The 26,916-nt window shown below is 41.6% G+C and overlaps 1 protein-coding gene across 2 annotated transcripts; it reads right to left on the bottom strand.

Moving 5' to 3' along the window:
• Window positions 1-6,416: 6,416 nt before the first annotated feature.
• On the bottom strand, window positions 6,417-25,734 carry LOC125280957 (growth-regulated protein homolog gamma-like). Of its 2 annotated transcripts, XM_057309653.1 has the most exons (5): window positions 25,369-25,734; window positions 25,153-25,276; window positions 24,942-25,025; window positions 8,460-8,543; window positions 6,417-7,334 (listed from the first exon to the last, which is right to left on the bottom strand). In XM_057309653.1, exons 1-5 carry the CDS (start codon window positions 25,466-25,468, stop codon window positions 7,322-7,324), a joined length of 405 nt encoding a protein of 134 aa, XP_057165636.1. In that variant the 5' UTR covers window positions 25,469-25,734; the 3' UTR covers window positions 6,417-7,321. The 2 variants fall into 2 exon arrangements, with proteins under 2 accessions (XP_057165636.1, XP_048067785.1); XM_048211828.2 differs by lacking the exons at window positions 6,417-7,334; window positions 8,460-8,543 and adding an exon at window positions 23,550-24,096 and having other exon boundaries at window positions 25,369-25,553.
• Window positions 25,735-26,916: the final 1,182 nt, after the last annotated feature.

Here is a 26,916-nt window from a genome sequence, read left to right as displayed (position 1 = left end):
TACTCTGCATCTTTCTGTTCCCTGAATTGGGGGGGAGGGGGAGGGCGAGGATGGGATGCAGGCCTCACCTAACTTCTTATGAACCCCTCCCCTCAACTTCTGCTTCTAAGACACTATACCTCTAGTTTTTTTCTGCTGGTGTTTCTTTGCTCTAATAGGAGACTCCTTTACGGTGTTCCTTAAAGATGACTTATGCCATTATACTTATAACTATACCCACATGAGAAAACAGACTGAAAGGAGATCTACTAAAATAATGGCAGTAATTACATTTAGGTAGGGGAACTTGGGTAATTACTTTCTCATCTATTATCCAAAATATATTGTAATACGGTTAAATTTCTTTTTCAGTGAAAAACAATATATATATAATTTTTGTGTACAAATGTATATTAGTATATTTTGTATATAAGTATGTATATAGTATTTTTGTATAATATACAAAATGTTTATGTACATATTTTCAAGGTAAAAATACTACATATATAGTTTTTACTGAATATTTACACATGCACACACATACACTTCTGTGTATATATCAACACACACACACACACACACACACACACACACACACACCTATGTTTAAAGCTTAAACTTACCTTTGTTCTTTCCAGAAGATGACATTGCTGTAATATATTGACTCATTTTAAGATATGAACTACTTTTAAATATTCTAGATTGAAAAGATCTTTTCAATGTAAGTCCGTATTGTTAAATATGATGTATGTGGCCCACTCATTAAGAAGCCTGTCTTTCAGCAGTCCTAATTTAGAGAATATCTATTTTGGGAGAGTAGTTGGTTCAAACCTCTCAATTTGAACAAACTGAGATAGAGAAGTGCTAGGAAGCAAAGCACAAACTCCAGGTACCATTAAGAACAAATTTAATGAATTAACTACACCAAAATAACACTTTGTCCATGGGGGGGAAACAAAAATAAAATAAAAAACACAAATGGAAAATACAAAATAAATATTTTGCAATTTATTTTGCAGAAAAATGTTCATTTTCTTAATGTGTACATGTAGCTACAAATAAATGATAAGACCAATAATGAAAAAAAAATTTCCAGAAAGCAAAATATAAATGGCTGCAAAAAAAAAAAAGAAGAAAAGAAAAGAAGCCCAACATCACTCATTTTTAGAGAAATATAGACTCAAACAATGAGATAGTAGTTTTCACCTATCAGTCTGGCAAAGATCAAAAAGTTTGACAAAGCACTGTCACCAGTGCATTTCATTGTCATAGTCCAACAGAGGGAGTTTAAATTAGTGCAAATTCTTTGGAACTGTTTTGGCGATGGTTATCAAATGCATGCTCCCTTTGATTTAGACGCTCTTGTTCTATTTATTTATACTACAGGTTTAAATGCATAACTTGTATACACAAAAAAAATGAATACACAAATGTTCACTAAAGCATTATTTCTCACATAAAACAGAGTCTGGAAAGACCAAAATAGGGGCGCCTGGGTGGCTCAGTCTGTTAAGCATCTGCCTTCAGTTCAGGTCATGATCCTGGAGTCCGGGGATCGAGCCCCATGTCCGGCTCCCCATTCAGTGGGGAGTCTGCTTCTCCCTCTCCCTCTGCTCCTCCCCCCTGCTCGTGCTCTCTTCTCTCGCTCATTCTCTCTCTCATAAATATATAAAATCTTAAAAAAAAAAGACCTAAATGTCCATCAGAATAGACTGGTAAACTGAACAATGGTACATACGTGCAATAAAATATTCTACTCCCACTCCCCATCCTGAGCAAGTAAATAAGTAAGTAAACGAATGTACTGAAATGAGACAATCCTCTCATTTATGTCATCAAAAGTGCTGGTACATGTAGAGAACATTTCTGGGAATATATATATCCACCAAAATTGGTAAGAATCATTACTCCTAGGGATGGGAACCAGATAACTCAGAATTTGGGGTGGGAGAAAATTTATTTTTTCATTTAAAAAAGGATATAACCCCTTGCACTGTTTAAATTTTTACCATACATGTTTTCTTTCAACAACATAACACATGTACCTATTTGCTGATGTAAGCTTTGGCCCATGGGTAAGAAATCGCAAATTAAATAAAATGAAGTGACAGTAGAAGTATGGGTCCCTTTTTGACCAGACGGAGCCAGGAGTATCAAAATTTGAATGACTCCAAAAAAAATTGGTCAGAATTGGGTCCATCCATTGTATTTTGAGACAAATCTTAAGAACAATGGATAATTTTCAGAAAGGATCTGATTCATGGTTGTTCTAACGATTGGCCTGCCTCACAGATGAGGGCTTCTTCGTGCTGGTATCCGTGTTTTGGAACAGTCACTTGGTGGTGAATCAGACTGACCGGAATAGGACCAGGCTGGAGTCGTGGATCCTGGTTAGGAGGCTGTTTTAGGGAAACTGCTCAAAGTTTGAGAAGGCCAGAACTAAGACAGGGCAGAGAGAAGAGGAAGGAGGGCTGAATGAGGGTGGAAGAGGGTGGAGAAGTGTCAGGACCCAGAGCCTGGCTGGATGTGGGGCAGAAGGGGAAGGTCAGTCTATGATGATCCCTAAATTCCTGGCTTAGACAACTGGATCAATGGTGTAATAAAATAGAAATAGTGTAATAAAATAGTATAATAAAAGAGAAAAATAGAGGAACAGTGAGTTTGGAAAAAATAACAAATGTCTGTCCTTCACTCTGAACTCCCTGTCCCAGGGGGTAAGGCATAGTTATGGGTAATAAATGTGTGTTTCAGGGTAGGAGGCGGGTGCAAGGTAGGGGGACAATTCTTTTCGGCAGTGACAATAATTGAATCTCAAGAGAAGAGAAAAATCCCTGTGTGAACGGTGAGTTCTGGAAGGAGGTCTGGCTAAATTAAAAAGATACCATATTTTTGTTGGCACCAAGAAGAAAATGCAGAAATAGGTATCAGCCCAGACCGAGATGATAGCATTTGATGATCTGGGGGGGCGGGGAAGGCTGGTGTTGCTAGAGGGAGTAACTGTCCGGATGTCTTCGACGGCCTGATGAGTTGTCGTGTCATGGGGAAGAAATGAACCTCACCCAGAAACACAGAGAGGGTCTCTTTCTGTAGGTTTTCTGTCTCAGCATCGCACAGTCTAGGTGTAACCAGGGTGGAGCTGCTTCTGCTAACTAAAGCAGAAGAAATGGAGATAATAGAGTAACGGAGGATAAAAACCAGGATTCCTGGCGTCCTGCCTTGGCTCTGTCACTATCTGGTTTTATAATGTTTGGCAAGTTAGTTGCTTGTGTTGATTTAAAAGCTTTCCCTGTGAAATGAGAAAAAAAGCGAAGCAAGCGTAATTTTGACAGTTTATACAGACATGGAGCCAATAATCCAGACTTGAGAAGTACGGGAAGGCCTCCAAGGGGAGGAGAGAGACAAACTAAGACCATTCCTCAAGTCTTAGTTCCTTTAGATGTCAGGTCGGGTGCAGGGGAAGGAAGCAGGGCAAGGGGAACCGATGTAGGTAGAGGGAACAGTATGAATACAAGCCGTAAGCCAAGAAATGGACGGGACAGCCACAAAGACAATGAATAACGAGATGTGGTTCCTGGAGCATGAAGAGTTGAAAGGCAGTCATTCTTTAGTTCTTTCACTCACTTTCTAAAGTAAATATGAATGTTGACATTTTATAGAAGAAACTGAAATTCAGAACTGTTACTTGCCTGAAATCAGTTACTCTGTAAATGGTAGAACGAATAGGACCTTTCTGCCTCGAATCCTGTTTTAACCATAATTTTTACCACTTCCTCACATGAACACATTAAGGTGGGTGGGGCGGAGGGGGGTGAGTAATGAAGGTACACTTTTCTCAATACATCCAGCACATTACATTTTGAAAATCCCTTTGAACCTAAAGAAAAGGATCATAGGGAAAAACTTAAAATGTGTAAGGCTGTTTCAAACCACAAGCATAAGGAAGCAAAAGATTCCCAGTGAGATTAGTTAAATAAATAAATGAGTCACTAACCCTGGTTTTCTTCTTGTAGTTTGCTCTATCCTTTAGAAACTGTCTCACATTTAGGCATAATTAACAGGAGCTGAATTCGGTGACCTTGATTCTTCATTACAAATGTGCACAGAAAGCCGCAGCAATCTGATTTTTTTTTTTTATAACTAATTCATCCTCAGCAATTCCATCTTAGAACAATGATGTATGGGGGGCCTGTGTGGCTTAGTCGTCTAAGCGTCTGCCTTCGGCTCAGGTCATGATCCCAGGGTCCTGGGATTGAGCCCCGCGCGCCCTGCATCTGTCTCCCTGCTCAGCGGGGAGCCTGGTTCTCCCTCTGCCTGCCACTCCCCCTGCTTGTGCTCTCCCTCTCTCTCTCTCTCTGTGTCAAATAAATAAATATAATCTTAAAAAAGAAGGAAAAAAGGAAAACCATATATGTATGCCAGAGACCTACTGCAGGTGTGACCTTTTCTTGAGCCCTCCTTCTTGAAGCATTTGCCACTCAGTGTAGGTTGCGCTTATTCATTCCAAGGTTTTTTCTTTGTATTTGGGATCTTGCAGGTTCATTACAATGTAGTTGGGTGTGAATTTTATTTTTCTATCATGCTCAGAATTGGTTGGGCTTCTGAGTATGAGGATTTCATCCGTCTACAAAATTCTTAGTCATTAACCTTTCAATTATTAATTTTCATCCATTCTCTCTCCCCTCATTGTCTGACATTCCTTTCAGAAATAAGTGAGATATTCTCAATACTATTCTTGAAATCTTGGCCTTCTTTTTGCAAATTCCGTATTTTTATCTCTGGTGCATCTTAGACTCATCTAAAATGATGATCTCTGGCAGAATCTTATCTATTGCTTAAGCCCACCGAGTGGTCTACCAGCTACTCGGGAAGTGGCCTGCCTCGTCCTGGGGTGGCCGCTGGCCTGTCTCTGTGTGTGTTCCCACCCTCTTGTCCTAGGCTGCTAGACCAGGAGTGGGGCATGACACAAGCTGGGCCAACTGGATCCCTTTCTCTTGAAATTTGGAATTTTGTATTCTCAAATCATCAGTCTTGTCCTTGTGATCCTGAGATAGTTTTTGCCTCAAGCCCAACCTCAGAGCCAGTTGTTAGTGTATAGCTTAATAACGTGACTGTGACTTCTGCCACCATCCACAGCAGTAAAACTCACCACCTGCTTCAGACAGTTTGGAGGCTCGTGGATAGAATTGTGGATGAGACAATGTGAATAGGCACCATAGAACTGGGTTTCTTAAGTGCTAATTGGGGATTGACTTTATCATTTTAATAATAACAAGGATAATACTTTATGATTTTTTCACGTTTACTTTCAAAGCGATTTTTGTTTTATTTTCTCCTCTTAACGATCCTGTGAAGAAGGAAGGTACTTTGCTTTGTTTTGTTCGCCATGCTTTCACATTTACAGAAGAGCACAGAGAGTTAAGATACTTGCTCGGAATTGCAGAGCTTAGACCTCTGGCGCTTTTGCCCAAGGCTCTTTCAAGGCATGCATGCCACCTCTTGAAAGCACAATAGCTTCTCCTGAGGAAGTTTTCCCCTTATCACACGTGAAGACACACAGATAATGATAGAATCCTTTGAGAGATTCAATTCATAAGAAACCCTCACCTAGCTGTTTCATTCTACAGCGGTAAGCCCCAGATGGACTTGCTTGCGCCATGTAACCCCCATCTCTTGGCCACAGTGGATTGGACCTGTGTGGACACCTGAATCAATAGACACAATAAGGCCATCTCTTCCAGGAATTGGAAACTGAATCTGATGGAAAGTATGTTACTTTTTATGGATGTTACTTTTTGTGGATGCCATAGAGACCCAAAAATCAGAGGGAAGAGAGAAACCCCAGGTCAGCAGAAAGAGACCAAAACACAGCAGATGACAAGAGAAAGTCCTCAGGGCTCTAGTGTCTATGGACTGAATCCCTTTCTGCTACCGATGGAATGTTTTTGTTCCTCCAAATTTCATATGTAGAAGCCCTAATCCTCACGTGATGGTATTTGGAGGGGGCCTTTGGAAAGTAATTGGGTCATAAGTGTAGAACACTCATGTATGGTATTATTGCCCTTATATGTATATAAAAAAGCCAGCGAGCTAGCTCTCTTTTCCCGCCATGTGAAGATACAGCAAGGAAATGGCCATATATAAGCCAGGACCTTCCCAAGAACTTGACCATATTGGCACCCTGACCTTGGACTCCTGGCTTCCAGAACTGTGGGAAATAAATGTTTGTTGTTTAAGCCAACAATTTGGCCTAATTTATTTGCAATTCAGTAATTTGTTAGCAGCCCCAACCCACTAAGACATTTTCTGAAAGACCATTCCTATTCATTGGTTCCGCGAGAACATCGCTCATCTGTTAGCACATTTTTTTCTTTCAGAAACAGTAAAAAAAAAAAAAAAAAAAAAAAAGGAAGAAAAGAAAAGATGTTTATTCACTCAATATGGTGTTACATATGCAGAAATTTTACCTAAAAGAAGTTAAATGATTAGAACACAACTTAGGTCTGTGTTTTCCATTTCATCTTTCTGAGGCATCATCCTTGCGATCTTCCCCAGGTCTTAAGGGTCTTAAATTTCCTTTCCTTCCTCTTCCAACCCAATGACTTTATAGTTTCCTGGATTGGATCACTTTTACTTTTGGCTGATGTTATCTATTAGATTTGCTTTATTTAAGAGTAAATTCTTAAAATTTAAGACAATTCTATTATACAACTGTATGAACCCCATTTTCTTCTTGTTAAATGCATAGATCTTATAATGAATGAAAAATTCCTCTAAAAGAAGTATTTTAGTTTTGAAGACTATAGATAAACAACTTTACTTTATACTGAGATCCAAAGTTGTGGGTGATTAAAATAGGGAGCAAGTTAAAGCGTTTGGAACTCAAATATTCAAGCAATCAAGAGGCCGGAGTGTTGATAAATTAATCCAGAAACATACTGTTAAGAATTTATCAAAGGATGGAGTTGAGTGAAAAGCTGTGAATGAGTGCCAGAGTCCACTAGGAAGTTAAGTGGTAGGGTACAGTATGGAAGAGGTAGGCTCCGTTAAGGTATATTGAGCCTAACAGGGAAACCTCTCACCTACTATATGAATTTGGGAGATTATTCTCCCAACATAATAGAAATTTCATTACCTTTCCTTCCATTATTCCCATACAAGTAGTCAATCACCTGCCTGAAAACAATGTTTAGGTTGTCAGAATGAGGATAGAAGACAGTTCACTGTAGTCATAAATTAACATAAGTTGGTGGTACTTTCAAAGAAAACTCTGGAGGCTGTCCAAGCTCGCAATGATACCAAGGGTTCTTGGTACCCATCGGATGTGACGTTCCTTGTGTGACCGTCAGTTAGAAGCACTGCAATTCAAGCAGAGCGACTGTGACTATACAGATACACAGGATTACCCATGTGTGGTGTCTTGTAAGAAAAAAGAAAAAAACCCCTGAGGAATAAAGACAAAAGCCCATGTATTTGGTAAGCTGAAAACTAATAAGAGCCGTAATTAACCACTTTATATGTATTATCTCTACTTCTCCATGACAGAGCAAAGTAAGAACAAATGAAATCATGTAAATCCCAAAGGTTAAGTGAATTAACCAAAATGGCATAACTTTTAGCTGTGGATCTGAAACACTAAACCGTAGCTATATGATTCACAAACCCATGCTCTTCCCACCACATTGTACCACTCAACTGCCAAGGCGATCCTCTGGTGAATCATAGCTCTACATACCCTTACTTTGTTTTCCTGTTTATTTTTTAACTAAAAAACCCTCACAAAATTTAGTTTTTCCATTATGACTGGTCACCTCTCTCTTCTTACACACTGCTATGGCTTAAAAATCCTCCCCCAAATCCTCGTTTGATTTTCTTTTTCCAGAAGTTAATCCAAATACGCTCCCATTCTCACCTGTTTGTCCTTAGTGTATTTTCTCCATTCACCAATTTGCAAACTCTATTTGGGGTCTAATTTCTAGAAATGTTGTGCTGGAGACAAATTTTTTTTCACGGGGGATTTTTTTTTTCTTGAAATTTCTTTCATCAAATGCCTGACTAGCTGGTCTGCATAAGACAGCTTCTAGCAATTTTAGATCATTTTTATATCCATTGGGGATGTTTATAACACAGGTCAACTCGGACAGCACGTTAAATAGAATGCACGGACCGATGGTTCTTAAACTTGGTCATGCATCAGAATCATCTGGGAGGCTTATTAAAACAGACTGTTGGGCCCCACCCCCAGAGATTCTGATCCAGTCGGTCTGAGCTGAAGCCTAAGAATTTGGATTTCTAACAAGTTCCTAGGTGATGGTAATTTTGCCAGTCTTGGGACCACACTTTTGGATTTTCTGGTATAGACTTATTCTGATCTTACTGTAATTTTATTCTAACCTATAGTAGAGTCTGAATATATTCACAAATCTCTTTAATTAAAAGAAAAGAGAGAGTATGAATATGAAAATCCTTGGCATTAATTATACCTGTTGATAATCTTTTTGATAATAATCATCACCCATTCAGCCTCAGGATCCAAACAAACCAATGTCCCGTCTTTCAGTGTGACTCTGAAAAAAAAAAAAAAAAGAGCATTTTGGTTAAATGATAATTGTATTTAATTCAATAATGCCTTAAATTCATTGATTAAAATTTCAGCAACAAGAAATTTTATGCTTATAACGAACATGTGGATTTATTTCTCAAACGACACTAATCATATTATTGTAATATGACTTTCAGTCATACCAGTGTACATAATGCAATTTTAAAAGTCAACTAAAGGATAATTTTTTCTCAGAATTTTTGAGGTATCAACTAATCAGCAGTCATTTATTGGACTTACGCTACACAGGTGTTAGACTCTGGAAAATCTACATAAAGTTCCTATCCGGGCTGCCAGTTATTAACCTCCTACTATACATTCTTTTTTTTTTTTTTTAAAGATTTTATTTATTTATTTGACAGAGATAGAGACAGCCAGCGAGAGAGGGAACACAAGCAGGGGAGTGGGAGAGGAAGAAGCAGGCTCATAGCGGAGGAGCCTGATGTGGGGCTCGATCCCACAACGCTGGGATCACGCCCTGAGCCGAAGGCAGACGCTTAACCGCTGTGCCACCCAGGCGCCCCCCTACTATACATTCTTTATCATCATACCTGTGCTAATCGTGCGAGCTTTTAGATCTCAGTAAAGCCGCATTTATTACTGGGAGAGGGAAGGAGAATATAAATCGCTTATTTAAATTAATTCTGTAGTTTAAATTACTCCTATAGTTTTAGTACTTCACAGAAAGAACCACAAATCTCTACCTCTTTGAAGTTCATTACATGAAGACCAGATCGTTATAAAAAGGATAATGACAGTAATGTAATAATAACCCCTGAGCAAATCACCAATACAAAGATGGCCACAAAACATCGAACATAATAATGAAAACTTGAAAAGTATTCCCTTTGAATGCAGAAAGAAGATAAGAGTGCCTGCCATCTCCACAAAGCTAGAGAGATAAAAGGCATAAGCTTCCGAAGAAGGAAACTAAACAGACGTTATCACCCCATGAGGACCGCACAAGTAAAGAATCGACAGTTACAAAATCAATACAAAATTTTATGTCTAAATCCTAATAACACCGGGAACATAAAATTTTATAAAGCCCTTCCTTACAATAGCATGAAAAAATATAAAGTGACTAGAAATGTGCTTTTTTTTTTTTTAAGTAATAAAAAAGACATGGAAGGCCTTTATGGGGAAAAATACAAAACTTTGTTTAAAGAAGCCCTTGGTAAATTGAGAGCTACTTATATAGAGCTATTTTATATTTTTGAAGTAACTCAGAATCATAAAGGTGTCAATAATTCACAAATCAATCTGTAATTTCAAAGAAACTCATTCAAAATTATCATTAAACTAGTACAAATTTGCAAGCTGCTTCTAATATTTATATGGAAGAGCAAACAAAGGTCTAAAAAAATCCGCTCTGAATACGATGGGAGACTTTTCCTTTCCTGATGTCAAGAATCAGAATAAGATGTTAATGAAGATGGTGTAGAAGTATAGACAACTTGATTAATGGGACAGAAATAGAGGGGTCAGAAATATCCTTACACAGTGATGGGAACTCAGGTTATGGTAGAAGTAGCAGTATTGGGATAATTGATGAACCATCTAGAAAAATAAAATAAAATTGTATAATTCCCTCACATCGCATACAAAAACCCAGTTCCCCTTGGGTTCCACTTAAATACTAAGAAAAAAAACATAAAAACTTTAGAAGACAATATAGAAGATTTCTGTGAAGTCTGTGGAAGAAAGTTTTTTGAAACAAGACACTGAATGTGTTAACCAGGAAAAAAAAAAGCATATTGCTTAACTCAGTATATTAAAAACACAAACTTACATTAATAGAAAGGAAACCATAGAAAGAAGGAAAATATGAGTCACAAATTGGAAAATGAGCTTTGCTATCCATAAATCTGACAAGAGATTAATATCCAGAATATATAAAGAACACCTGTGAGCCAATAAGGAAAAGATAGTATCCAATTAGGAAAAGAAGCAAAGAAATGAACAGAAATTTCACAAAAGGAGGAGCACGAATGTTTATTGTTGGGGTTAACGTAGAGCATAAGATCAGCCATTATACCCAGCTTGCTAAAATGTAACACGGAGGCCACTGAGGGCAGGGAAGGTTTCGGAGAAGGGCGTAGGCCTTGCCCACGTGACCACTCTGCCCTTGGAATGCCGTGGGGAGTTGCCTTCCTGAAGCTTTCCAAATCCAAACAGTCGCCCTGTGATCTGAGAGATGCAGGCAGTGTCCCTTAGGCTACGTTTAGCAGAACTCCGAGAACACGCCTAAATTAGCATATTGTATCTTTCCGGTAAACAGGTCTCCCAGTTTTCAGTAAGACCCCTTGTCAGCACCATGTGCTTGAGAAGCAGTGATAAGGATTTGTGATTATCCTGAAGGACCAATAAAAGCAGGAGCAAAGAAGAGCAGTGGTCTTCCTCTCCGAGCGTTGACCCCCTTGCCCTTCTCCTCTCTTTCACGGCAAAGTTTGGAGTCATCTTTCATCTGTTGGTACAGGGATTGCTGGCCATCCCCCGCGGTTTATAAACATATGAAAAAATATTCAACCTCATTAATAATGGAAAAATGCAAATGAAAAGAACAATTAAAAGATACCATTATATACCCATCATGTTAACACTACCAGATATTTGTCAATATGTGAAGCGACAAATGGTTTCATGTAGGAAGGAGCGTTAGTTGGTACCTTAATACAGTAATACAGCGCGGCATAACTAGTGAGGTCAGAGATGTGCAAACCTTAAATCCAGCAAGAAATTCCATATTACATATATGAACCCTATATAGAGAATGTTGATAATAGCAAAAATCTGGAAAGAACCCAAATGTGCACCAACAGCGGATTGGATAAGCAAATTTGGTATTTATTGATTTAGTATTCCTACAGTGGGACGCTAAGTGTCATTTAAATTGAATAAACTACAGCTACACAAATAAGAATGCGTGTATTGCAGAATAAAATGTTGACTAATAGAAGCAAGTCACAGAAGAATATCCTCGGCATGGTGCTCTGAAGTTCAAAAGCAGGCTGTCTATAGAGCGAGGCAAATCGTGAGGGACTCTTAACTCTGGGGCACAAACTGAGGGCTACTGGAGGGGAGGTGGGTGGGGGGATGGGGTAACTGGGGGATGGGCATTAAGGAGGGCATGTGATGTGATGAGCACTGGGTGTTACACGCAACTGATGAATCACTAAACTCTACTCTGAAACTGATAATACACTATATGTTAACTAGCTTGAATTTAAGTTTAAAAAAAAAACGGCTTTTTCTTAGTCCATTTGGGCTGCTATAAACAAACAAACAAACAAAACACCAAAACCCCTGGACAGACTGGGTGGTTTAAACAACAAACATTATTTCTCACAGCTCTGGTGGTTAGGAAGTCCATGATCAAAGTGCCACAGATCTGGCGTCTGGGGAGAACCCACTTCCTGGTTTATACAAGGCCACCTTCTTACTCTGTCGTCACCTGTGGGAAGGTTAGGGAGCTCTCTGTGGTCTCCTTTTTAAGGGCTTTAATCCCATTGATGAGTGATGAGGGCCCCACCCTCGTGACCTAACCACCTCCCAAAGGCCCCACCTCCTAATATGGTAACATCGGGGCTTAGGATTTCAACATGTGAGTTTGGGGTTGGGAGTGGGGACACACATTCAATTCATAACACAGGCAAAATTGTAATTGCTTTAGATTTCATAGATAGATGGTAAAACTATTTTTAAAAAGCAAGAAACAACAGCTCAAATAGGAGTTATTTCTCAGTGTGGGACGGGTATATGATTTGGGGGGTGTATTAGTTTGCTGGGTCTGCCATAACAATATACCATATACTGGGTGGCCTACACAACGGAAACTTATTATCACTCATTATACAGGCTCTAAGTTCAAGGTCAAGGTATTGGCAGGTTTGGTTTCTTCTGAGACCTCTCACCTTAGCTTGCAGATGGCCATCTTCTTGCTGTGTCCTCACAGGCCTTTTCTTTGTGTGTGTGCATTCCTGGTGTCTCTCCCTCTTCCAAGGACACCAGTCATATTGGATTAGGGCCCGGCCTTGTGACCTCATTTAACTTTAAACACCTCTTTAAACGTCCGACCTCCAAATACAGTCACACTCTGAGATTTTGGGTGGTAGGGCTTCAACATAAAAACTTAGAGAGGACACAATTCAGCCTATAATATGTGTTTTACACATGCAGCTTCTGATGTGCTAATTATGTTCCAGATTTTGGCCTGGGTGGCAAGTGAGTGGGTGTTTGTTTTATTACTGATCTTTAAACTGTGTGTATATGTATATATATATATATATATACACTATTTTGTATGCTTGTTAGGCAGAATCCTAAGAAGAACCACCAAGTTTTCCTCCCTGGTCTCCAGGAACGTGAGGAGATGTTACAGCCATGATTATGTCACATTACATGGCTACGGGATTTTGCAGTCGCAGCTAAGGTCACTGATGAGTTGACTACGTTAATCTAAAGAGAGATGATTCAGGTGGGCCCAGTGTAATCACAGGGGTCCCAAGAGCAGAGAGTTATCTCTGACTGGTAGCAGAAGAGAAAGAGATTAGAAGAGTGAGATCAGTTCAACGTGCGGCAGATTCTCGGCTGCTGATAGGGAAGGAGTTGCATGGAAGGAACTGAGGGTAGCCTCTAGGAGCTGCGGGGAACCATCAAACCAATGGCCAGAAAGAATATGAATACCTCAATCCTACAACTGAAAAGAACTGAATTCAGCCAACAACATAAACAATCTTGGAAGTGGATTCCCCCCCAGAGCGTCCAGACGAGACTTCAACCCCACTGACACCTTAATTTAAGCCTTATGAAACCCTAAGCAAAGAACCTAGTCAACCCATCGGACTACTTACTGACTTACAGAATTTTAAGATAATAAATAGGTTTATTTTATGCCACTGTTGTGGTAATTTGTTACTTAGCAATGAACTGAAACAGTATGCATGATACAGTTCAAAATTTCAAAAAGCTTCAATAAAATGCAGAAGTGTTCCCCACAGCCTCTGAGCTCTATATTTGTGGGCTGATGCTTCAGAAAGGTTGTCAAGTCAGATTCGAGAGCCACTAGGCTATACTGGATTTATTCTGTTACCCAGGTGTCTAACACAGAGATCTCTAGACAATCAAGATTCGCCCATGTCTTCTTACTGAGGACCATGTATCTTTGCTTGTTGTACATGTTCATTGACTTCAAAGCCCACGCAAAAGAGTTCATACCCTAATCCCGTTCCCATCTGAGAACCTATTCTTTCTGGAGAGGGTACATGATGTTTTCAGAAATGCACACATAAGCACTGGGTAATGATCTTCCCACACTGTGCATGAGTAATGCTCAGAGCCCTGGTCTCCTGTACTCTCAGTCCAGCACATTTTTAATGCAAATGTCAGCTTTGAAAAGCCGGTACTGGAGGCATCCGTTCTCCGCCACACCTCTACTACTTACATGATTTCTTTTCTGCTGCAGTGAGCGCCTTCAGGTATCAACTGGACATTTGTAATGAATTTAGGAGAAATAAAGTCAGTGTGTGTCTGAATACACTGACATCGCAACTCTTGGCCCTCACAGGGACGGGCTGTGTAAGAAAAGAATGGCAACACCTTGAGTGAGAACAGAGAAAGCCACTATGCTTATCCTTTAGTTATCAACGGCTCACGAAATAAGTACCGATAGGGTTATTTAGAGAGGCAATCACACAAATGTAATCATCTGCTCTATTTATGATCAACACACATTTTTGGAGCACCTACTGTTTGAGGAAAGGTCAAGTACAACAGACCAATAATTCCTTGTTTCAGATTATGCCTGGTCAATAAAATAACTCATTTCGTGGTAAAATCAACGTGATTTCCTCCTACGAAAAGTTGTAAACATAAAAATTTTAGCTGAACTCTGTCAGTTGAGAGTGGCAGTTCCCATCTGCCTACCATCATTAGAAGAAACACCCTACACCTATTTGCCGTCCTGCTCCTGCGGTTATCTCTAGTAAGACAAGCACAGACCCTTACAGCTGAATATTTTCTAGGAAGTTAACATTTCTAAAATTAACGCAACAACAAATTCTTTGACACTCCACAATCTGAACATATGTTCTGCTTAGGTTTTAATTTTACAGCTTCTACATTTTGCTCAATGCTAAATACAATCTCATCAGATCTGGAATCTTTTCTAAATTTTGCAAAGGAGAATATAAAAGCTATAACTGCTTTACCAAAGACGCCCAGGACAAGGACAGCCAGCAGGAGGAGTGTCTGTGGGCTCTCGGCGGCCATGTCTGTGTTCGATCTTGACCCTTGTCTGAATGGTGGAATCAACACGACAGCCCTCTCTTAGGTGCCTTCTGTAGTTCTGAGAATTTTTTGTTGTCCATGCACTCTCTCCCCACTGAAGAGTGAAAGGAGCCGCTTATTAAGTACTGTGCTTGTCGCAAGCCGATAAGGAAATGGGGTTTGTTTTTCAGGCTTTGTTTTAGTTGGAGGAGGGCTGAGGTTTGGGGGCAGGATATGAATTTATTGAAAGGAGAAATGAACCTTTTATTTCCTGGGGAGGGAAACTGCATAATCCCGAAGAGTTCAATGCCAGTTAGTTAATAGTGACTTACAGAATGGAGTCATAGGAATGTCTATACACTTTCTAAAGGTCATGTTTGTACAAAGTAAGTAATTAAAATGCTTTTTCCTCCACAAGTATTTGATTTTGGTATTTGTACCTATTTGCATAATCCCACTCAAGGTGGTAATAGACTCTGCCAAGCTCCAACTACACCTCCGAGCCACCTACAAAGAAACTAAGTTCAGACTACAATAACCCTTGTCCCGTCAAAAATAACAGATGACAGCTCACTTGTGGTTTGAAGGCCGCCATTGTAATGGGCTTGAAGCTGCAATAAGTACCAGTGAACTATGAACTTCAATTTTTTTCCTTAAGCAATTTTATAAATGACCTTAATTATTTTTCCGCACTGACCACATTTTTTTTTTTTTCAGTAACAAATCAAATATTGAACCCTTGGCATTACTCGCCTCATGCTGTCGTAACAAGGAACCACAGGCTGGGTGGCTTAAACAGGAAAAACTTTTTGTCTTGAAGTCCTGGAGGCTAGAAGCCCACGATCATGGTAGTGGCAGAGTTGGTTCTTTCTGGGGACAGGGAGGGGAGGAGCTGCTCCAAGGCTTTCTCCTTGGCCTATAGATGGTTGTTTTCACTTCACACGGTGTTCTCCCTGTGTGCTTGTCTGCCTCTAAATTGACCCTTTTTGTAAAGACACCAGTCATATTGGATGAGGGCCACCCTAATGATCTCACTTTAATTTGGTGACCTCTGTAAAGGCCTTACCTCCATATGATGTACTGGGGGTTAGGACTTTACCCTATGATTTGGGGAGGGGCCGTGGGGGACACAATTCAACCCATAACAACATTTAACTGAAGAATCAGTGCTTATTGAAGGGCTGCTATAGTCTGAAAGTCAACCTAGCTTAAATAAGAAGGTCTTTTGTTTTTACGATTATCACTGAACATCTGTTACCTGCCAAGGCCTTTGCTGGACATTAAATATTAAAAGAATAAAAATCAAACTTCTGCTCTTGAGGAATTCATAGCCTGTTTGGAGACAAACATGTAAACAGATGAAACTAGAAGGCGATGTGTATTAAGCTAGATGTAAACCTGAGGCTGCAGGGGCGGGGGAACTTGGAGGGGAGAGTGGGGGGGGGGGGAGAATTCACCGGGGAAGTCACATCGGGGTTGTTCAAGATGAAAGGAAGTTCATCACAGCAAAAGGCTAACAAACATTCCAGACAGAGAAAAGCACAAGAACCCAGGTTCACAAAGGATTGCTATGGTCTGAATGTTTGCTTCTCCTCAAAATTTACACGTTTGAATCCTAAGCCCCAAGGTGATGGTGTTAGAAGGTGGGGTGATTAGGTCATGAGGATGGAACCCTCATGAATGAGATTAGTGACCTTGTAAAAGAGACCCCAGAACCTCCTTGCCCCTTCTGCCAGGTGAGACAAGACCAGTCCGTGACCCAGAAGAGGCTCTTGCTTAACCACGTTGGCACCTAGATCTTAGACTTCCAGCTTCCAGAATTCTGAGAAATAAATTTCTCTTGTTTATAAGCCACAAGTTCACTGTATTTTGTTCCAACAGCCTGGGCAGACTAAGACAAGGGTCTTGGCATGTTAAGGAAGAGAAAAAAGTGATTCCAATCTCAAAATTAGGTAAGTTTTAAGATATTGACCACATTCAACCGACCAACCAGATATTGGCCTTTATAGACACCAAAAAGCTGCAGATAAGTTAGAAGCACCATTCAGATGCGATTTTGATTTCTTTGAGTTTTATTCTCCATCTGCACCAAGTGAAATGCTATGTCTAGATATTATGATGAGAACAAGATAAGATGATACAAAGATAAGATAATCAACTGTTTAAAGATTCAAAATAATTTAGTTTTCCAAACCTTCAAAAACAGGCTTAGGACATTATGGCTGTTAAGGAGTTTGTTAAAGAGATGGTGATTAAAGCTCCGGAGATCTTCCTTGTCAAATGTGGGTCTCTCGTTCTAGACCTACTAAAATCTCTGCCAGATGTGGAGCAGAATTAATGTACAATTGGACCTAGATTGTTTACAATGTTCGGATTGTCAGCTTAAGTCTTATAGACAATCTATTTTATTAGTTAAATTTTCACACAAACTTGAGACCTATACACACACGCAAATCACCAAAAAAAACCCAAATCCCATTTTTAACCATAATCTTATGTTTCTTTCTTCAAAATATTTACCTACCCTAACAGAGATACAACATAATATAATGGTAGTAATCACCATTTATTGAGTTCTTTCTGTGTCAACATAACTCTATGACCTTTTGCATATTATCTGGAAACTTTACCAGGGATGTTTTTCTATTTCACAGCTGAGAAAATTGAATATCCCAGGAAGGTTAAATAATTATGAAAGATTAAAAAGAGCCACAAGTTTTTAACAGCTCCTCACTTCAAGAAGTGGAATTTATTTCCCAACCCCCTTGACCCTGTGCTGATACTGCGTTGGGCAGTAGAATGTGGTAGAAGTGATATGGATATTTTAAAGTAAAAATTCCAGAGCCCTTGAAGGAATATGGGTGGGGGGGGGAGGGTGAAATAGATAAAGGGGATTAAGAGTACACTTATCGTGGGGCGCCTGGGTGGCTCAGTCAGTTAAGTGTCCAACTCTTGATCTTAGCTCAGGTCTTGATCTCAGGGTAGAGTTCAAGCCTCGTGTTGGGCTCCACGCATGCAGTCTACTTAAAAAAAAAAAAGTAGACTTATCATGATGAGCACTAAGGAATGTATAGAATTGTCGAATCACTTTCTTACTTTATTGTATACTCAAAACTAATATAACACTTTATGTTAATTACATTTGAATAAAAAAATAAAGAAGAAAAACGTGAGAAGCTTAGGAGCTTCCACTCCTGCCCTCCTGGAAAGCTGCTGCCACCGTAAGAAGAGGGCAGAGCTCATCTACTAGAGACATGAAGCCCAGCCAACGGCCAGCACCAAGCACCAGACAAGCAAGCAAGGCAGTTCTGCTCAAGCCACAGATGACTGCAGCCCATGCACGACCCAGGAGAGACCATGAGAAGAACCACTTTGCCCGAACTGATGACCTACAGGGTCATGAACCGGATAAAATGGTTGTTGCTTTAAGCCACTACATTTCGGGGAGGTGATAGGTAACTGAGAGAGTAACTTTGCAGATCATACAACGTGGCTGAACTCGTCTCTTACTTCAACTTGTTTGGCCACGGCATTCATCGTATTTCCTTTAGAATACCTTACAGAAGCTTGAGGTAAGGATGGACTACTAATTATGAATTAGTACCTTGAGGCTGGTCCTACAAATTTTGGAAAGCCAACCCTAGAACCAAAATCAAAGAAATTTAATAATGATCTAGTTAGTGAAAATAGTCCTGTACTAAATATCAGAAAGCTGAGTCCTAGTCCATTTTGAAATATGACAGTTCTGTGACATTTGGTAATTCCTTGGTGGTCTCCGAGCCTCCACAGTGCCATCTATAAAATGAGAGAATTGATTTTTTTGTGTGATCTCTCAGGTTTTGAACTAAACTCCTGCCTGGTTGCTAAAAGATCAGTTCCTGGTTTTAGTGTGTGACTTGTCTATTCCTCTCCAAACTCTGTGTACACCCCGCCCCCTGGAAACTATTGAAAGCTAAAGAAACCATCCTGACTACTTCTCACTAAAAAAAAGAAAATATCTATCAATTTTAATTTTGAGGACAAAATGTCAATAGGCATTGGGGCAGATGAGGTCCTGAATGTGGGTTTGGTAGACGGCTTCCCCCAGACCCATTTTAGGGCCTTATGGATCTAATTCCCAGGTTTTGACTTTTTCCCTGTGTTACTTCACATTTTCTTACCTCCTGATACTCTGGTATTGTACTCCGTAATAAAATAGTTGTACACGAGCCCTGGCACTGAAATCTAACTTCTGGGGAATCCAAATGACCTAGTTCTCCTGAAAGCAGATACTGATACTGAGACTTGTGTGCAGTAGTTTAGCTTGGAAAGAATCATAAGAAGAGCAAGTGAGGGGCGCCTGGGTGGCTCAGTTGGTTAAGCGTCTGCCTTCAGCTCAGGTCATGATCTCAGGGTCCTCAGATGGAGCCCCACGTCGGGCTCTCTGCTCAGCAGGGAGTCTGCTTCGCCCTCTCCCTCTGCCTGTCTTCCCCAGCTTGTATACTCTCTCTCTCTGAAATAAATAAATAAAATCTCCAAAAAAGAAGAAGAAGAAGAAGAAGAAGAAGAAGAAGAAGAAGAAGAAGGGCAAGTGAGGGAATGGGGGAGTAGAGGGAATGTGGGCTAGGGAAGAGAAAAACACTACTAAGGTCTATGTAGTAAATTGCAATAAATGAGCTACCACTATGAGTAACTAGAGATTAATCTTGCTATGGAGCAATCTTGTAAGATGTTCCTCAGAATTGTCCTACTGAGACTTTCATTTCCAGCCATACTGGAATAAAAGGGAACAGTCCTAACCTCCTGCCATAAACAACTAGAAAACTCGATAGAAAACACTGAACAACTGCTTTTAGACATTGGAACAACAAGCAGCAGAAGACTAGGATCCTTGAGAAAAGGAAACAAAGAAGATCAGGTTCATGATCACCCTGGCTGTTTTGAGGGAGCAATTCTAGACCATTGCTCAGGGAGGGAGATCCCAAGCAGAGCACAGCGATTTTGCAGAGTTGAGGATACACAGATTTGAATTCAGGGGAACTGAGGTGACTACTATTTATGGAGTAGCGTTGCAGAAAGGAGGGATCCACGGAGGAAACCAGAGCTCTGCAAATTCTCACTGAGGGTCCATTGGGTCTCTCTGATCAATACTAAGTCACATGCATATGGTGAAAGGCCACCTTTCACCTCAATACTAAGTCACATGCTTATGGTGAGTGGCCAGAGATTGGTAAGCTGAGCAATTCTTAGACTGCTTGGGGTGGGGAGATGTTTGAGGTTGGACTTGTTAGAGTGGAGGGACGTTTTAAGCACTCAGGGCATTCAGCAGAGACACTGAAGGGGCATGATTTAGTAACACAGCTGAACAAACCTTGGGGGCAAAGAACTCTCTCTAATCATGCTAATTAATATGGCCTACAGAAGATCAAGCTGATTCTCCGTTAACTTAACAGCCTGCCACAATAGAGACCAAGATTCTAAAGGAAGAAAACAAAATCTTGACACTCAACAACATAAGATTCAAAATTTCCTGCATCCAATAAAAGATTACTACATATGCCAGGAAGAAAAACATGATCCATTATGGGGTGGGGGTGGAGATCAGTCAATAGAAATAAAAATGACAGAATGATAGAATTAGTAGACAAGGATTTTAAACTAGTTATTATAGATACACTCAAGGATTTTTTTTTAAGACTTATTTATTTATTTTAGAGAGAGAGAGAGAGAGCTTGATGGGGGAGCAGGAAAGGGAGAGAGAATCTCAAGCCAACTCCCCTCTGAGTGCAGAGGCCAACAGAGACAGGATCCCATGACCCTGAGATGGAAATCAAGAGTCAGATGTTCAACTGACTGAGCCACCCAGGCACCCCAGTATGCTCAAGGATTTAAGAGAAAATGTGAACATAATGAAGAGAGAGATGGAAAACATATATAAAATAAATATATTTATAAATAAATCATTTAGCAAAGCAATGAAATGAGAGTCCTTGTTAAGGTAGCTGTAAGAATGTAAATGTTTTTGAGGAGATAAAGTTGAGTAGCAAGGTAGAAAGGAGTTCCTCTTAAAACACACACACACACACACACACACACACACACACACACACACACACGGTGTAACTTATAGAATTGTCCAACCAAGGGACTGGAGAATAGAATATTCATCCACTAAATCCTGCCCCTCAATGAGGCTGGCCTCTGAGGGCATTAAATCACAGGCCATCCTGCCTCTGAGCTGAGCAAACTCTCTCCGCCATACGCCCCGCCCCGCACCCAAATGGAGAGAGCCCTCAGGGAGAGGATCAGAAGGATAGGGGAGCTTGAGTTGGGAAGTTGTCAGCAAGTATAGATGCTGCCCATTGCAGCTGTGGAAGTCATCGGTAAGTGAAGGAAATACGGAGTGAGCCATTAATGGTGAAGGTGGGGTAAAACTCTCTCCTCATTATTTGTGTGAGTAGTCAGGAAAAAAAGAGAAACAGTATCACCTGTTATTCTGGATTGCCCCGTTGTACTATTGCAGGTTCGCTACCTCCGCCATCCCCCAATGTCTTTCCAGTCACATCTGGAAATCCTGAGAGGACTTCTCAATAGCATTCAAAAGAAGGACTCATAATGACGTAATAGGATCAGCCATATTTCCTTCTTTCTAGGTTTAGCTCCTTTGGTAACATTGCTCAAGAAACTTCAGTCAATGTTGCCATTGCTATTTCCTGCTGATGACTTTTGGAAATTGTGCTGTGTCACCTAATATCCTTTCCCTACCTCACTTCATGACCACCACCTCACACACCCTGGTGTCCCATTTCCTGTCCTGACGCTCTCAATAGGAGACTGCCTTGTACTTGCAAAGTCTCAGAGCAATGTGGTATGAAAAGTATAGCACATATCCACTCAATCCAGAACAGACACTGAGACAATGTCCATGGAATTGGCCTGAGGACCAATGGCAGATTTCTGGAGGCATCGATAATGTTTAATCCCTGCAAAAACTCCAGAAAGTGTACTATGTTAATTATCTCCATTCTATAGCAGGGGAAATGAGGCTGGTGAAGTCCAGCCCAAGGGCACACAGTCAACAAGCTATAGAGCTGGACTTGATTCAAAGTCTATCTGATTCTTTGAAACCTATGTCCTTAACCACCATATGAACAGAACATCTCCTTTCTTCTTTCTATGCTGCATGTTCCTTATTGGCAAGAGCTCAGTGGCCAGTACAGCAAGCTCAAGCCAGTGTTTGAATGTAAGGACTGGTCTTAGGTGTGAAGGCTTTATGGACCCCTTCAGGTCCCCCTGATAAATAATTTCCAATGTCCCTTGACTTGGGGTTAGGGAGTGAATGATAGTATTTGTGGAGCTTCTAGAATGGCTGACATTTATTTACTTCTGTACCATTCACAAATTTTCTTCCTTCTTATCTCATTGATAACTAATAACACTGGAGTTATAAAGAGGTTATTATTTTTAACTTTATGAAAAAAAGCTCACAGAGGTTGTTTCTTGCTACTTGGAGTCCTTATTTACCCAGCTGCTTGGGCAAACTAGAACCTGATCCCAAGTACTGAGGGGCCAGCCCTGCCTTCTTGTCTCTGCTGAAGGCTTTTACCTAAGGCTCAGGATTTCCTGATTGAGTCCCCACTCAGGGACAAGCACACTCCACACATCCACAAACATTCTTCCTTTTCAGGTTTGGAGTGCAGTTTCAGATTATAGGATTTTTTCCTCTCTTTACATACAAATTTTGTTTCTGTCTTGGAAACCTGGAGTGCAGGTATCATCCCGGAGTGTTGGTATCATCCTTTTGAAAACCAAGTTCCAGAGGTCTTTCTCAGGCTAGCCAATCTATCAGGTTCCATAAAAATTGCACTAGGAAGGAGGGGAACGGAGGCGTTCCAATCTTAAAACTATTCTATTTGACAAATTGATATAAAGAATTGGAATAACGTTAAACTCAGTGGCAGTTACTTATAAATGAAGGTTTGAATATTGAACCAAATGTCAGTTAGATCTTTTCTTAGGTGAAAAACTCTGCCATTCACTCTTTGTGCTTCTATGGGTGACACAAATTATTTGAGTTTTGAAGGAAAAATCCACTTTACCACCGTTTCACTGCCAGCTTCATTAAATTGTCAGTTATTGTTCAAAAAATCATTTCGCAAAAGCAACGAAATGAAAGTCCTTGTTAAGATGGCTAAAAGAATGTAAATGTTTTTGAGGAGAGAAGATTGAGTAGTACTGTGGAAAGGAGCTCCTTATAAAAAAACAGCAATATATATCAGTGACTCTCACACCGAGGGGCAGAGGGAAGCCCACACTTTGGAAAAGTACGTTCCTGGGTACGTGAAACTCAAGGGGAGCGACAGCTACCATTGGATAAAGTTAAGGACAAATTATAGTTTCATGTCTCTGTGTAGCAAATTGAACACCCAGGAGGAAATTTTTTTTTAAAAGAGAAATATTGGTGTAAATCATCAGATTATCCAGTAGAGATGGCCTTTTCCCCCTAAATGAAACAAACATTTTTTACTTTGAAATACTTTATTTTCAAGTTCTTTGCAAAAACAGCAATAAATATTTGAACCTCTTTGTTAGAAGACATAGAGAAACAATGCATAATTAACACTAAATAAGGCATTATGCCTTACAAGAAAGACATAAAATGTCCAAAGGATATTTAGAACATTGTAGTTCTTAAAGCTTCAACATGAGAAATGTTGACCACAGACTGTGAAATTATTTCAATAAATAGCTGACTTTTTTTAAACAATTACAAAAATAGATGTACACATATATTCCCCAACCTGGCAATGACCTCGCTTTCTATTTGCTTGGGACACCGCTCTCCCCAGCCTCAGTCACAGTGGCTGGCATGCTGTGGGCCCCTCAGAAGTATTAATTTAATGATTGGAGAATATTTGCAAACCTTTTACCTTCAAATTAAATAAGAATCAGGATTGAACTAAGTTGGGTTTAACATAAAATAAAGAATAAAAATAGTGCATAAATAGATTCAATGACATCCTAATTATTTTATATGTAAAATATTAACATGGATATCTGTGAAAACCAACCAACCAACCAACCAACCAACCAACCAACCAATAAATAAATAAATAGGAGAACTCTCCTAGGAAGTGCTCAAACATATTAGGCCCAATTCAGGTGGCGTTGGGAGCTGATGATTCCACGTTTCCTCTTCAATTCCTGTAAGGGCAGAGCCTGACTCAGGTACAGCCACCAATCAGCTTCCTCGTTCCTCGGGTCAGTTGGAGCTGTCCAGTAATGAGAAAAATGTGAGCCTTCTAGCGGCTCAGGGAAGCTGCCTGCATAGCACTCTTCTCCTGTCCTGACGCCTACGTTCCAGAGTTTTCTGAATCTAGTTTCCCCAGCCTGGCAGCAAAAGGCTACTCCCTATGCTGTGCTGCAGAGACCTCTAAGCTCTCCAATGCTTTTATTTAGGAACGCAGGTGGGGCCTGTGGTCTCTACTAAATTATTGGAGACAAACAGCCAGAATGAGTTACTCTCTGTCACACTAGGTCTCTCTTCAGCCTCAAAGCAACCCTGTGCAGTAGCTGCTACTGTTTTCTCTGTTTTACTGGGCTTAGAGAAGCTTTAGATTAATAATGTTAATAATGATAATAATAATAATATTGTCCTTGAGTCATCTGGCTAATAGGTGGTAGAATCCAGATTTGTTCCCAGTGTGGTGTCACGGCAAAGTGTCTGCTCTTCACCTTTAAGCTTTAGGGGCCTATGTTGCAGAAAACCAAGGGCTCTGCTTTTCAGATGTGAAGCCTAGAAGGAATGGGGGGGGGGGGGTGCCTGTGTTTTTTAATAGGTGGAAAATTTTTTAATATAACTGACCAACTCCAATAAGAATTTTAATGAAAGCGGGTTTACCCACACTCATTTGCACGGGCATGGAGGGCACTGGAAACTTCCTTCTGGCACCAGAGCAGATGAATGATCTTACTAGCAAATTTAATTGTGGACTAAGAATGATTTCCAGTCCTTCAGCTAAACCCTGAGTTTCCTTGATAAAATTTTCCGGAGGCATTTGCCAATATTTGTGACCTATGACTCCAGTCCCGCGTGTGAATAAAAAGCACGACTCACTTGTTCAGCATCTTATTGATGATTTTCTTGACCATGGGGGCTTCGGGGTTGAGACACACCTCCTGTCCATTCTTGAGAGTGGCTCTGCAGAGAGAAGGCAGAGTCCGCGTTGGCGGCAGGTGGGGCTGGGCGGCGGGCCTGGGGCATCGCGGCGGGGGCAGGGGGGAGCACAAGGACGCGAGCAGCGGCAGCAGGGAGGGGCGTCACTTACATGACTTCGGTTTGGGCGCAGTGGGGTCCCGACGGCGTCACCTTGACATTCTGGATGTTCTTGAGGTGAATTCCCTGCAAGGTCTGCAAGCACTGGCAGCGCAGTTCGGCGGCCACGGGCGCTCCTGCGGGGAGAACAGACCCGGTTAGCGGGCTGTCCCGGGGTGGCGCCCACCGCCCCCCGTCCCGCCGGTGGGCTGGGGGTGCGGAGTCTCACCTGCGGCGCGGCGGCCGGTGGGGACCAGGAGCAGGAGCAGCAGCGCGGCGCCGAGGAGCCGGAGGGCGCGGGGTGCGGCGGGGGTGGCGGCGCGGGCCATGGGGCTCAGCTCGGAGAGTCGGGGCGGCGGTGCCTGGAGCTGGAGAGCTGGAGCGAGAGCTGGCGGAGCGGATTCTGTGGCTGCCCGAGCCGGGAGAACCCCTTTTATCCCTGGTTGGCGCGGGGAAGTGAGCAGCCCGGGGGCCAGGGAAATTCCCGGCGCTGCAGGTCGCTCCGGGGTCCGGAAGGTCCGGGCGGCCCCGCCCCCGGGTTGAGGGGGGACCCGCCCGGCCACCCTCCTGCCCGGCCTCCCGCGTGTCCCAGAGACTTCGTGGACCTTCTCCTTCCTCCAGAATCCCCAGTGGGGGCGTGAGTGGCCGTCACGCTGCAGCTGCCGCCTGCAGGGGGCACCATGGGCGCCCAGCGATCCCAGTCGCCGGGCAAGGAGCTGGGGGCGGATCTGTGAGCCCCCGACAAGGGTGGGCACCACAGCTTTAGAGGGAGAGTTATGTCTCTTTAGTTATCAGTATGGGGGGAATTAAGGACGGTGAGGGGGCAAATTTTGCTTAACTGTCTTTTATCTCTATATATTCTGTCTCTAAATTTCGGTTTGCGTATTTCATAAACCTGAAATGAAGGTGGTCAAAAATAGTCTCAGCTTCTCAGATTCCAGAGAAGAATATTCAACCTGTATCTCTTGTGTATTCTCCAGTCACACTTAGATCATCTTGGTCATGTTTTAAATTTGTTGGGAACAGGGATCAGGGTCTGAAGTTGATTCCAGTGTTGATTTTTTGAGTGAAAGTTGAGGACTGTGACATGACTTCTTTTTCTGTATCCTGCTGAACTTCCTTCTTCCCTCCGAAATGTTGGAACCCCCCAAATTCCGGGGAGATCTCCTTTTCCAAATGCAGGAGGAGTTCAGATTTGATCTATAAAATACCGGACTGGCGGTCGTTCGGAAGCTGCCGAGGGACTCGTCCGGCACGCTCGCGGAATTCATCCCTCCTGTCCGTCCCTGGACAAAATAGCCCATGGTCCCCAGAGAGTGCGCACCTGCTCTGTAGGACCCTTGGTCCTGTTGCGTGCGCGGACGAAGCGTGAACCGCCAAATCACGCTCAAAATCCCGTTGCATTTACTACGGGGCCTTCAGTGTTGGTCCCCCTTTCTCTAGCAACAATGACATGTCTGTTTTCTGATTAGGAATTTCAGTCTTTGAAACCGACGCCTTTACTATTTTTTCGCGGGAAGGGTTAGAGAACTCTTACTAATTCAATATTAAGTATGGAGGGCTTAAGTGTAATAATTCTCCAGGGTGGATTCAGACCTCTTGGAGGCGTGGAATCCAATGGGAAGGGGTGGGGAGCAGACAGGAATGGCCTCTGGCCGAGGTGTGGGTATCTAGGAACCAGGCTCCAGGCGGCTCGGTTTAGCGAATAAGCCTGCACGTAGTAGCCCGCCACTGGGCGCGCAGCAAAGCAGCTTAGCTCCGGTTGCCACCTATCACC

This window comes from Ursus arctos, unplaced genomic scaffold (assembly GCF_023065955.2).
Source record: "Ursus arctos isolate Adak ecotype North America unplaced genomic scaffold, UrsArc2.0 scaffold_9, whole genome shotgun sequence".
Classification (NCBI taxonomy): Eukaryota; Metazoa; Chordata; class Mammalia; order Carnivora; family Ursidae; genus Ursus; species Ursus arctos.
Note: the sequence above shows the minus strand (reverse complement) of the source record. Positions and strands in the feature narration are given on the sequence as shown.